Source organism: Pavona decussata, unplaced genomic scaffold, assembly GCF_977016875.1.
Source record: "Pavona decussata unplaced genomic scaffold, jaPavDecu1.1 SCAFFOLD_416, whole genome shotgun sequence".
Taxonomy (NCBI): domain Eukaryota; kingdom Metazoa; phylum Cnidaria; class Anthozoa; order Scleractinia; family Agariciidae; genus Pavona; species Pavona decussata.
This window is the reverse complement of record NW_028145778.1, coordinates 596-12,811: the sequence shown is the minus strand read 5'-3', so window position 1 is coordinate 12,811 and position 12,216 is coordinate 596. Positions and strand designations below refer to the sequence as shown.

General features: G+C 37.4%; 1 protein-coding gene across 1 annotated transcript; it reads left to right on the top strand.

Moving 5' to 3' along the window:
• Nucleotides 1-427: 427 nt before the first annotated feature.
• On the top strand, nucleotides 428-8,346 carry LOC146450874 (CD151 antigen-like). Its single transcript, XM_085099835.1, has 5 exons — nucleotides 428-436; nucleotides 792-890; nucleotides 3,292-3,423; nucleotides 5,095-5,178; nucleotides 6,785-8,346. Exons 1-5 carry the CDS (start codon nucleotides 428-430, stop codon nucleotides 6,869-6,871), a joined length of 411 nt encoding a protein of 136 aa, XP_084955961.1. The 3' UTR covers nucleotides 6,872-8,346.
• The last annotated feature ends 3,870 nt before the right edge of the window (nucleotides 8,347-12,216 follow it).

Here is a 12,216-nt window from a genome sequence, read left to right as displayed (position 1 = left end):
TTGACATTGTCCGACTTAATAAATTCAATTTCCAATCATTAATTTCAATGTTAAAGTTGTGGTTTTTGTAGTAACTCATGACAGGAGCCGACAACGATTGTTCTTTAGGAGGGGCATTTGACAGACAAATTTTGACGATAAGGTCGGGCATTTGAACACTATTTTGGCCCTAGGGGGCGGGAATTTGAACGATCCAATCTTCAAAAGTTCAAATGCCCGGGGTTTGCCCGGGGGGGGGGGGGGGGGATGTTGAAGTTTCGAGTTGATCGGCGCATTAGCGAATATTGAAACATTTGGACGACCATAGTAGTTATGGTACGTTATGTTTACTCGTGGCTGAGTGACGAAATTTCAAGAGAAATTTGCATTTATGGAAAGTAAACAGCCCCTGAGTAGCCAAGAAAAGTTTCAAATATGTTGTACCGACATGTATTTGGTAGTATTTTTAACGAATTTCGCGGGATTCCGCGGATATACCTGAATTTCGCAGCTCCGCGACCACGCGAAATATCAGAAGCCCTCAATCTAGCAAAACAAAATAAAGACTCATGTCAATCTGGCTGAGGAGAGGGATTTTATGGTCACACCTCAGGAAAGAGAGAGAGGGGGTGGGGGGGGACATTAAGGTTGAAAAGCAGTTGCTGTATTATGGCAATATGGGTATTATGACATATTTACACAGTATTTTGGCATATATTAAAATCAGCTTTTAGCTTAGGGCTAATTTTCTTGTAAATAAAATTGTATTAAAGTAGAAGGGTGATTGGTGATTGCACTGTTTTTCCCTTCAGGCCAAAGAATTTGTGAATGATGGCTTCAAAGATGCAATTAAAAAGTACGGTGAAGGGCATGAAATCTTGGACAAGGCTGTGGATGATTTGCAAAGGGAGGTTAGTATTAAGTATTAATAGATTATGTTAGGTTACTGTTTCTTTTATTGAATAAACTTTAGAATGATCATCATACTGTACATGTGGGAGCCTGCATGTAATACTATGACACTGGTCAATCAAAGTACAAAACATAAACAAGAGGCTGTTGTCAACATGCACACCTTTTATGGTTTCTGACACCGTCGTGATTGTGGAGCAAAGTGCTAAAATTGGCCGACTTTGAGCCTCCATAACTCTGCTCCAAATTTCAAAATGTTAACACTGTGCATACTGAGTGATTGAAAAGTAGAGCTGTACATGTACATGCTTATTATGTAGGGCATTCATAAACTGCCTTTATTAAAAAGTTTCTCATGTCACTTGACTGCATACATTTGTAAATGTCATGCCATTTTTTGATTTGAAGGGAATATATGAGGTTTACAATTTTCTTTATGGCCACTGTTTAGAGCCCTTCAAACCTTAAGGCAAATGACATTAATTTTTTTTTTTTACAAATTGTTAAATATATGTAGACACTTTATACCTGTGTATTGTACCATTTGAAAGCTGCTGATCAGCCTATTCACTTGGTATTCCTTGGATTCTTTAGGGAATTTACATGATGTAACATTCAATAATCTAGTACCAGTCTCTTAGGGGGGATGAAAAGATAATGTCGGCCAAAGAGTAACTTGGAAGAATATGGCTCAAACCGAGCAATTTGTGGAGCTTGTGTTGAAATTTATGACGCAGACAGTTGCATGGGAATTCTAGCATGGCTTTCGCGGGAAAATCTTGTGTTTTAGGAGGGTTTTTCTCAATGAAAACTTGCACAATGCAACTTAAATCTTTTGTGACATGATTGCTTAATACTAAATCATCATCCTGGTGTGAAAATCTAAAAATCGACGAAAATGTCACTTAGGGCTTTTTTCCATGCACCCCTTCAATTGTAACAGCATTTATGAAGGAAGTTTTGGTTTTGAGAGAAATGAGTTAAAAATGTGATAATGAAAAAACTTCAAATTTAACTGTTTATAAATTAATTTTTAATAAATCTGCTTTCTAATGTATTAGGTGTACCCCCTTAAACTAATTACCTCATTTTCCAGCTCCATAAAGGCACATTCAGGTTAATGTGACATAGGGCAGTGTTATTATTGTCTGGTTATCATTTCGTTGGAAGAAGCCGTAGCGAGGTGATTATGTAATTTGGAAAAAGAAATTCAAACGTAGGGCGAGTAGGGAATGTTGGTATGTACAGTAGTTAGAGTACTCGCCTCCCTCCATTGCAACCCAGGGTTCAATTCCTGGGCTCATATTATATGGGGTTTACCTAAAACATGGAATCCGGAATCCAGAATAAAAAAAAAATGAAAATTCGTGGACATGAAAATTTCAACGAAGGTTAAAGTCACTTGGGAAACAGTTTTTATAGCTCTTGAAAAACTATAATATCAGTCAGGAGCCCAGTGAAATTTTCAAAAGTTTGCCTAAGACTTCAATTTCTGCAGTCAAGCCTATGGCGTTCAGTTCAGTATTCTAAGGCAGTCCCCTTAAAGCATAAAACTTCAAAACACATCAGAACGACACCGATCTATGTATTTTAAAATCAATTAGACACGGAATTCGTAAATCAGAAAAGACTTTCTTTTCTTTCTTTTTTCTTTAACTTGCCGTATGCTGATTGGCTTGTGAGAAGGGGATTTTCGTTCTTTCGGAAGAGCTAGGGGCGAGAGATGTGTACAATTGGTGGTATTTTGACAGGTACAGTAGGCAAATAAACGCATTCAAGATGGTGACAATGGAAATATATCTTTACACGTGTCGTAACATTGTGACTATCATATATTACGGCTCAACAAATTTTTTTGCATGGGCATAAGATAATTAAGGAACAATAATTCAAAAAAGCAGTAAAATACAAAGTGATGTATGGCGCTTTTTTTCGAAATTGAAGCTTTATCATCTCTGAAAAATGCGTGGTTACTGCCAATTTTCCTCTTTGGATATCAAGAGCACTTTCTTAGTTCCGCTTTCTCCACATTTAAGTTTTAAACCACGCAAAGATGTCCCTGCATTAGTAGGCACCATCCATTAAGGCAACCCGAGTATCTCGAGATGCGCAGAACGTATGCGCAGTAACAAAAGTAGGCACCGTCCTTAAATTTATCAAATATTCACAAAGCTATAGCATTGTGTTCTAATTGGAACTCATACTCAGTCTAAGAACTTAAAGGGTTATTATAGCCAGAATCTGTTCTCCATGTTTCTTGAAAGTTATGTTTTCCAGGTGAAATCATTGCAGTAGCGTGCACCCATGTGCAGTGCATCAACTTGGACACCCAGCCCAGTTAACTGGCAATAAGTTAATTTAACTAACAGAATTGGGGCCACATTTTTATTTGTATTGCAGTTGAAGTACTGTGGCAGTGAAAACCCAAGTGACTGGTTTCGGTACTCTGAACATTATAAATTAAAGTATCCCGACTCCTGTTGTGCTGCTCAGACAAATTTTTTTTGCAACGCCACCAATGCTTATAAGGAGGTATGCTAGCAAGTTTAGAGCCTAGAGGGGGGGGGGGGGGGGGGAGTACTCCGGATTTCAAGTGACGGGGATGACAATTGGGGGCAAAAATCAAAACCCAAAAAAATCCCTAGGGCTTCCAACAAAACCCCCAAAAATCCCTGGACCAAAATTTAACCCCCCAAAAACTGCCATTCCGAATTTCCGAACCTTAAAAATTTTCAGAAAGCCTTAAATGATATAATACGAAAAATAAAAACATTAGAAATTGAGTGTTTGTGTTTGTTTTTGTTTATTCAGCATACCATATGAAATTATCTTTTCTGCATCTGGTAGTCATTTTAACAACACTCGAGACACCCAAGAACATCTTCTGTTTTAGCAATAACATGCAGAATGACAACACAGCCAGGATATGCGAGCACTACCACGAATCTTCAGATTGCTTTGAATACCCAGAAAATCCCTACTTAAATCAAGCCACCCAAAAAAATACTTGCCAAATTTTCCTACCCAAAAAAAATCGAGGAATTGAAAATTTCAAACCCAATAAAATCCTTCGATCATCCCTGTCACTTGAAATCCAGAGTATCCCCCTGGGGTTTAAAGTGTGTATGACACAATTTTTTTATTTGCTTGATCAAATCTTAATGTTGTCCTCATATGAAAATACATGATAAAAAAAATTCTTACCATCAGTTTGTTTGTTGGGACTGAACTGGAGACTGTTGCCAAGAGTGGGAGTCTCTCAGCAAAATTGTTATCTTGAGACCTCTGTTACAATAATATTTCACATTACAACAGCTTACAACAACAAGGCATATGGACAGTTCCTAAGTCTGACACAATGCGTAGATCACTTAGTGGGACTCAAGGATGCTGTCAATCCGATGAACAAGAATGAGTAGTTTACCAGATTCCGTACGAATGTTTCAAAGTCTATATAGATTGGCAAAACTGGGAAAACAATATATGAACTACTGCAACATAATGCTTGCAGTGTTCCAGCCACCAATAGCTTCTCTTGATAAAGCACTTGCAGTGCTCCAGCAACCAATAATAAGCCAACATGGAAAAGGTGGCCATCTATTAAAAAGCTACCAGAAAACTAGTTAGTCAACACTGCAAGTAAACTTGAAGAATTTAGTTGGATTCCTGAATTCTGGTCTTCGGTTCAATGTCCCTGAAATTGCACAAAATAATAAAAAGTGCCTTAAGCTAGTTACATTTGTTACTGACAAAAAAGCTGAGGGACCAACCTTCAAACATTGCTCACCTTTGATAACAGGTGACTAATGTTTGCCAAGCCTGATCTGCTGCTTGGATCACTGTTAGTATTAACCTTTCATTTTGAGCCCACAAGCTTCATGCTGGGTATCAGCTCTGCCTGTGTTTACATTTTCATCATAAAAAAATTCCCATTCACTAATTTCTAACGAAATTGTGTTTTCTTTAGCATGAACAATTTAATTAAGCCTCCACTGCAAACATGTGAAACTGGACCAATGAAAGATGAATGAATCAATTGAAGCCTTAAATTCATGTTTTGTTTATCTTTGATGCACATACACATGGTTAACTGCACAGAAATGAGTGACCTATGGCATACGTCTAGTCTAATCATTAGGTAGTAGCCATACTTCTACAATGTAATCCTTAATGATTTTCATAATGGTAATGGTTTGCTTTTAGGGGTGCTTGAACAAGCTGACAGATGAAGTCAAGGAGAACCTCAGCTATGTCTTGGGAACTGCTATTGGGGTTGCTGTCTTACAAGTAAGCTGGTGCATAATAATGAAGTCAGAGTTTACAATTTGCTAATATCCCAGAAAAGCTTTTTGAATAAGTGTTTGAATAATGGGGGAAAAAATGGATTGTTGCATGTTAGTTAATTGAACGACGTTCTTGTCGATTTTTCTTAGCCTGTCCCAGGAGATTTTTGGCACTTGGTTGCCCTCGAGTGTTTTCTAAAATTATATGTATAAAGTATACAGAACTGTACCAAATATGCAAGTTTGGAAAATGCGTTATCTAGAAGTGTTACTGATCAAAATAAATAATTATTAACAGTGTTGTCATGGGTTAGAATTATCATTTGAATGGTTTCACTTTAGGACATGCACATGTAAAGGTTTGTCTCCATGAATGAAACAGTTATTAATAACTATTTTTCAATTGTACAATTCCAGAAAAAAAATTCATACCCACCTCCTGGAAGGTCACCTCAAATTCCTAGGGTACACCTGCCAACTCTCACGCCTTAGGCGTGAGTCTCACGCCTGCGGGTTGAAAACTTCGATCTCACGCCGACTCACGCTTGCGGGCCAATTTCTCACGCCTGATTGAAAAATGTAACTTGTTGCCGTCTTGCTTGACACAATTTCAAAAAATATATTAACTCAGACCAAGTAAGGAACGAAAACCATGTGTAAAATGAATAAATGACAATACCTTCTTCGCGATCTCTGAATTTTGAAGGTGAAAAGCACTGGGAGCGAGCTGGGAAATGCAGACTTCGGACGTCTTCGGACGACTTCGGACTTCTTCGGGAATCTTCGGAAATGATCGCGTACTGTTAAAAAATCCCAGCACTCCCAGGATAAAAATCTCACTCCTATATCTCAGAAAAAGTTGGCAGGTATATCCTAGGGGGAGCGGGGTCTTAATTCACAATTTTAGAACCTTCCGTGGGGTAGTATGGATATTTTCTGGAACTGCACATTAGCCAGGAAAGGCAATCTCAGTAATTGGCTATTTCTGGGTTGCTTTGAACCTCATTATGAAAACTGCAAAGTTTTTATTGAGGAAAATTAGTTTTCATTCATATGCAAAAACCACTATTTTCCATATGAAAAGTTTTGCACTTAGCCTTGCTTTCATAATGAGGCTCACAGCAACTCGGAAGTAACCCAGGGTGCGCATGATTGGCCCTATTCCAGAACAGGAATACATACAATGATGACAAGAAATATCTCACAAGAGGTTTTGGGAGTCACTGGCAGGAGTACAAAGTCACTCTCAAATATCATGTGTCAGCGAAAGCTTGTAGATATGTCTTCCCAAATTTCCTTAAAAAGACTAACCCTGAATTTGGGTACTTCATATAAAGAGAGCCTTTTTGTCGTTTTCATATGACTTCATGTTTGACAGAATTATGTGTGTTTTAGTGAGAATTAAGGTTAGGGGACACCTTGTGATGTCTATCATACAGTTCATGAATCTCATTAGCGTGCATTTCTGGACATATCTCCTTAGCTTTCAGCCTTTTTCAAAATTCCCACCCTGAGTCAGGTTTTTTGTTTGTTTTGTTTTGCTTTTTGTTCAGTAAATCTGAAGCATTATTATTCAAAACGTAAGACTGTAATTGCTGATTTGTCAACAGTTGCTGGGAATGATCGGCGCTTGTTACCTGATGTTCTGCAGCCAAGAGTCTGGATATCTGAGGATTGATGGAGGCATACGAGTCTGAAAGGATGAAGCTATTACTAACTAAAGAATCCTTTAAAAAACAGCGCACTTGTAAAATAAAAATAGCTGTATTTTGGCCCTTTGACATCTTATAATGCTGTAGATTTTATAAGCTCAACCTTGGCATACTGACTGGTTACTACATGTACTAAAAAAACATGGATGCATGTGTATTTTACATTTCGATCCAAAGGAAAAACAACAACAACAACAGTTTACGCCTTCAAGCCAAGAAATAAAAATAAAAAATCCCTTGTTTACATGAATGATGATACTATCATGGGCGACAAATTACTCCTTAGTTTTGGCGCAAAATTTCAGCATTAACTTATAATTTTATGTGCGTGAAATTTCAAAATTGCTATGGCAACGTTTGTCAATACAATAAACAAGTCAAAAACTCACGATCGCGAGCGTAATTTGTCACCCATGATATTATAAAGGTAATCAAATGGTGTACTCGTCAAATTTGGAAAAATTTCAGAATTTTGACAAACGCCCGTGAAATTTGATTACCCATACTAACTGTACCATAATTCATGTGCTCAAGTTAAACTAAAAAACTTATTTTGCCATGCTGTTGCTGAGCTCTTTTAGCTATTCAATGGGCACTTCCACGGTAATACGCCATTTTCACGATGACGCGTCATTTTACTACAACTACCAGAATCCTTCAGTTGGTTGTTTACTCTTGCAAATTAGAGATATTGTTATCTAAGTCTCACTGAGATTACAAAATTCAAATAAGAAAGGAAAAACGAAGAAGATTCTGGTAGTTGAAAGTAAAATGACGTCATCTTGAAAATCGCCTTTTATATCCCGTAAACTTTCCCCTTAAAAAATGCAGTGTTCACGTAACAATCACAAGGATTACCTACTTATGATGAAATTACCGCAGTCAAGCAAGCTAACTGAGTGGACGGGCGTTGTAGCGCTTTAAGGATTCGATTTGGGTTAAATTTTTAAACATTCTTGGACATTCAAAGTATTTGCCTGATATTTACTCAAGGTATACGTTAGTATAGTTTCTTGAAATTTTAAGACAAATTCTTTCAAATGTCCTTGTAACAGCATGATATATCTCCGTGTCAGCTTTCATTTCTTTCTTATTTTTTTGTCAACATACCGTAGTAGTTGAGAACTTGGATAATACCCATAAGGTTTATAAGTTAGGCAATTATCGAATCTGCATAAAGTGAAGAAATAATATATAGATTGAAGCTTAAAAGGATTGTAGTAATAATTAATATAAATAGTGGACACTAACATAAAGTTTGATTTAGCCGAACAACTTTGTTGTTTGTACACTTCGATAGAATGGCTCGTCACACATGACGCAAAATGTCATGGGATTTTGAATGTGTGATTTGTCTTTTGTTATTTAGTAAATAAACCCGTTCAGGCGGCTGATATATCGAAGAATAATGCTCAAGCCAGGAAGATTGTCGGATAAATGAACAGTTGGCCGAAAAGCAACCCAGTATCACTTGTGCGGCTCGGTTAATCCCAACCACCCCCACCCCCCCTTTCCCCCCAAGCCCTCATCAGTGCTTTTGTTTTTTCCATCTTACACCCTTCTCTTCATCATGTCCGATCCATCCCATGCGATGCTGGGGACACAAGAGACGCTCTCTCTCTATACTCTTATCGTACCCCACGTTGATGGGAAAATAAATGAGGCTTATATTAGTGGCTATGTCCCCTATTACGCTCTCTGTTGTCCCTTTATACTTTGTCTTGCCACTGTTGTCTAGTGTGTCATTCCGAACGAACTTCTGAATACGCAGAAAAGAGACATAAGCCTTTCTTTGCCCTCCCCTCTCCATCTAGCTTTCACTCTCTCCTATTGAGGTCTTTTGAGAAGAAACGTATGCATGAGTACAAACATATGGTGCATGGTGTGGTATCTCCATGGACTAAAAAAAAAGGTAACAGAGTTTTTTGGCATGGAAAACATTCTCTCCCCTGAAGAATCCTAGGAGGTTGCTCTGTTATTCATATATTTGTTCTATGTTTTATATTGCAAAATCGACGGAAGAATGTGGCAGAGATGTATCCTTGGTTACTTTTGTTCACTCAGTCCGGGAAAATCCTTTATCACAAGGGAAGTGGTCAAAACTACTATACTCAACCACACCCACCAAACCACAAAACAGATGGTGGTTTCTGCCTGCACTCACCTTTCTCAACGTCAAAAGATGGTGTCTTTATTGCATAGCCACCACTCTATCCAGCAGTAAAAAATGACAATGAGATTCAAACCTCACTTTTCTTGTTTATGTAGCAATGCTGATTCTTGCTAGCTGAATATTTCTGTGTCAAAACAAATTTGAAAGCCAATAAAATTTTGTCGGTAACTTTCATAAGATAGGTTGTGTCTTCGATTATCCCCCTACCCCAGACAAGGTGGGTCCTCTTCGAACAAAATTGTTATGACCAGTTCCCTGTACATGCACAGCCCCTGTGCTATTCAGTGCTATTCAGGGAGTTGCTGCAGGTATTATATCTGTAACTGCATGAATGATAAACCAGGTTGGTGGCGTCACAAAGATCACAGCAGATACATACACCCTTGTACCGTATGAAATTCTGATTGGTATCGGTTTCCGTGCGTTATCAGATTGCTCTGCTGTTTGGATGTTATGAAATATATCATCAAAAACCTCGATGTTCGTCAACAAATACTCCGCTTCGCGTGCCTGTTCTTCAAAGTATATAACTGCCAGACTTTGAAATTTATATTCTTTGAAAGAGATTTAAGCTATTTCTTTTCCCTTTTTTTTTTTTTTTTTTTTTTGCATTACCCCTTTGGTTCAGTGTTAAAACTGTAAAAACTGGAGGGATCATAGTTTTCCTGAGCACATCATTAAGCTCAGCGAGCTGCAGCTTCTGACTCGTGTAATGTCTTCCCTGTGGTATTTTTCTTTTTTTCCATTTCTTTTTAGCTAAACGGCTAACTTTATTCGGGGTTCATATTTACAACTTTTCTTTAGGAGGTGACAGGTTTCCTTCCGTCTGTAATCAGATTCAACGGGCCAAAATGAACCATATCTTTTTTTGAACATCTAATTGATACACTGCAAAAAACAAAAAAAAGAACCACTGAGCACAGAAAAAAGATGATGAGATTTTAATTCGATGTATGCAATGCAAATATTTTCGAACGAAAAAAAAAATTGTGTTCTAATTGTCACAGTTGCCTTTTTTATTTTCGATTTCCTCTAGTCAATCTGTGTTACAGCAACATTATTACTTGTTTCTAAGCAGTGTGCAGAGGGTGCTTAAAATCAGTAAACGCACTTCCTTGCCAAATATATTTAACCAGTTACAGTGGCCTGGACGGTTTTCAGCACTTTTCACTTCTTTTACTTCGACGGAAGTTAAACTACTCTCAATCAGTTGATACAAAAATAGTGGTATCAGACAAATGCCTGTTAAAAACAGCCTTTAGTGATTAGAACTCGATAACCTGCAACGTTTTATTTCCATTTTGTTATTTTTCTGTTTTTTCTTTTCTTTTCTTTTCTTTTCTTTTCTTAAGGGCTGAACGGTAAAGATCTGAAAGTTTTCCCGGAGTGTTTTCGATTGAACGATTCTGGAAAGGATTGTGTGGTTAAAGTTGGGTGTCAGTATCACCTATCATTCAAGAAAACAATTTCATTCCTGCAATAACAAGTATCTCCTTTAAAAGGAGATGGTAATAAGAAATAATTTTACTCTATTTTTCGTTGTTTGCCCAGCTAGTCATAATTTTATTTTGAATTTTTCTGAGGTTGTTTACTAGTATGTATTAAAAAAATGCAAGAACAAAATAGGTCGCCATGGACGCTAAAGAGCAAAAGATCCACTCAATTACCCCATATCTGCTTGCAATATTTCAGCATACAATTTCAGAAATAGGAAGTTTCGTTATAGTGTCCACAATAAGCGGTATTGTAACTATGGAGTTCTCCAGACGTCGTCGGTTCATGTTCATATAATGGCCGATATTAATAAATGTAAATATGGAAAGGCCTTGTTATAAAGCTTTTTGACGATAGAATGTCCGTTTGGCAACGGGTCCATGCCATCGGCTGACTCAGTATCGGATTTATTTATGACCGAATTTGAACGTCTGCAGTAAAGGTTTTCGTGGTTATAGAGAGAGTGGCCGAGAGTTTATTTTGATGTAAGGTTTAAAGCAGTTCTTGTATGTATTAAGCATTTTGGCTTAAGGTTCCAATATCCGGAGATAACCATATAAATAACTTTTGTTGAATTATATTTGGCCTATTACATATTCCTTTAGGCAGTATGTAGTATGTAACATTTTGGTCCATTTTGGATGAAGTAGTTCGTCATTCCGCAAACTATCCGTCGCCTTTCCTATCTATTTTTGCCGGACTTTCAGTTTTTGACCTTTCGATTTCCAGCTAGCCGTTTTTGGTTTCTGAGGCTCTCGGAGGGCTTTCAAAATGTTTATTTTGGATTTAAAAATTAAAATTATTTGATTTTCTTCAGTTTAGTCATAATAATTGAAGTAATGACTAAACTGAAGGTATTCTATTTTTCTTAAAACATTGTCGCATGACACATTTAATTTGCCCCTGAGTGCGGGAAAATGCGCAAGTTTTTTCTCCTTGCTTTTTTCCTTTACACTTGTCGAGAGAAAAAAATCTAGTATGTAGTATTTCGGTTTAAGCTCCCAGCATTGGAGGCTTAAAAGTTGCGTTGAGCTGAATTATATTTTGCCTGTTGTAGTTCGGCTTTCGGTATCACTGACGTACGTTACACCTTATTACACGTCAAGGAATCACTGTTATTAGCTGACACAATTGAATTAAACCTTCAATAAATCTTGCTCATGAAAACTTGTTGTTTTGTAACGGCATGAAATAAATCTTGACAAGGAAACTTAACCAAGAAAACTTGTTCGTGTGTAATGGACCATATTTATAAATTCACAGTTTATTTCTGCCTTTGTGACATCATTAGAAAACGATATTTTTTTTTTCGATTTGTCAGAATGTAGAAAAGGAACCGTATCTCCTAAAGTTTGGCTTTTCACAGAGTGCGGAGTCTTGGTAAGTAAAATTTTTTGATGGACATCTTATTTAATTTTGACGAAAACAGACTTGAGAAGATATTAGCGCGGTTAGGACCCTTTAATTTGTTTCTCTAGAAGCGGACCTGTTTGGGTCGAGGATCTTTATCATGATCGAAAATACGGATGAACTTTACACAAAATAGTTGAATTCCCCGTTCCAACCATGCCGTTATATAGTTGTACCGCCTCACTTTGGCCACTGTGTTTTGGATCAGTCATGTTCTTATCCTAAACACGTCATCAGTCCTTCCAACGGTCGC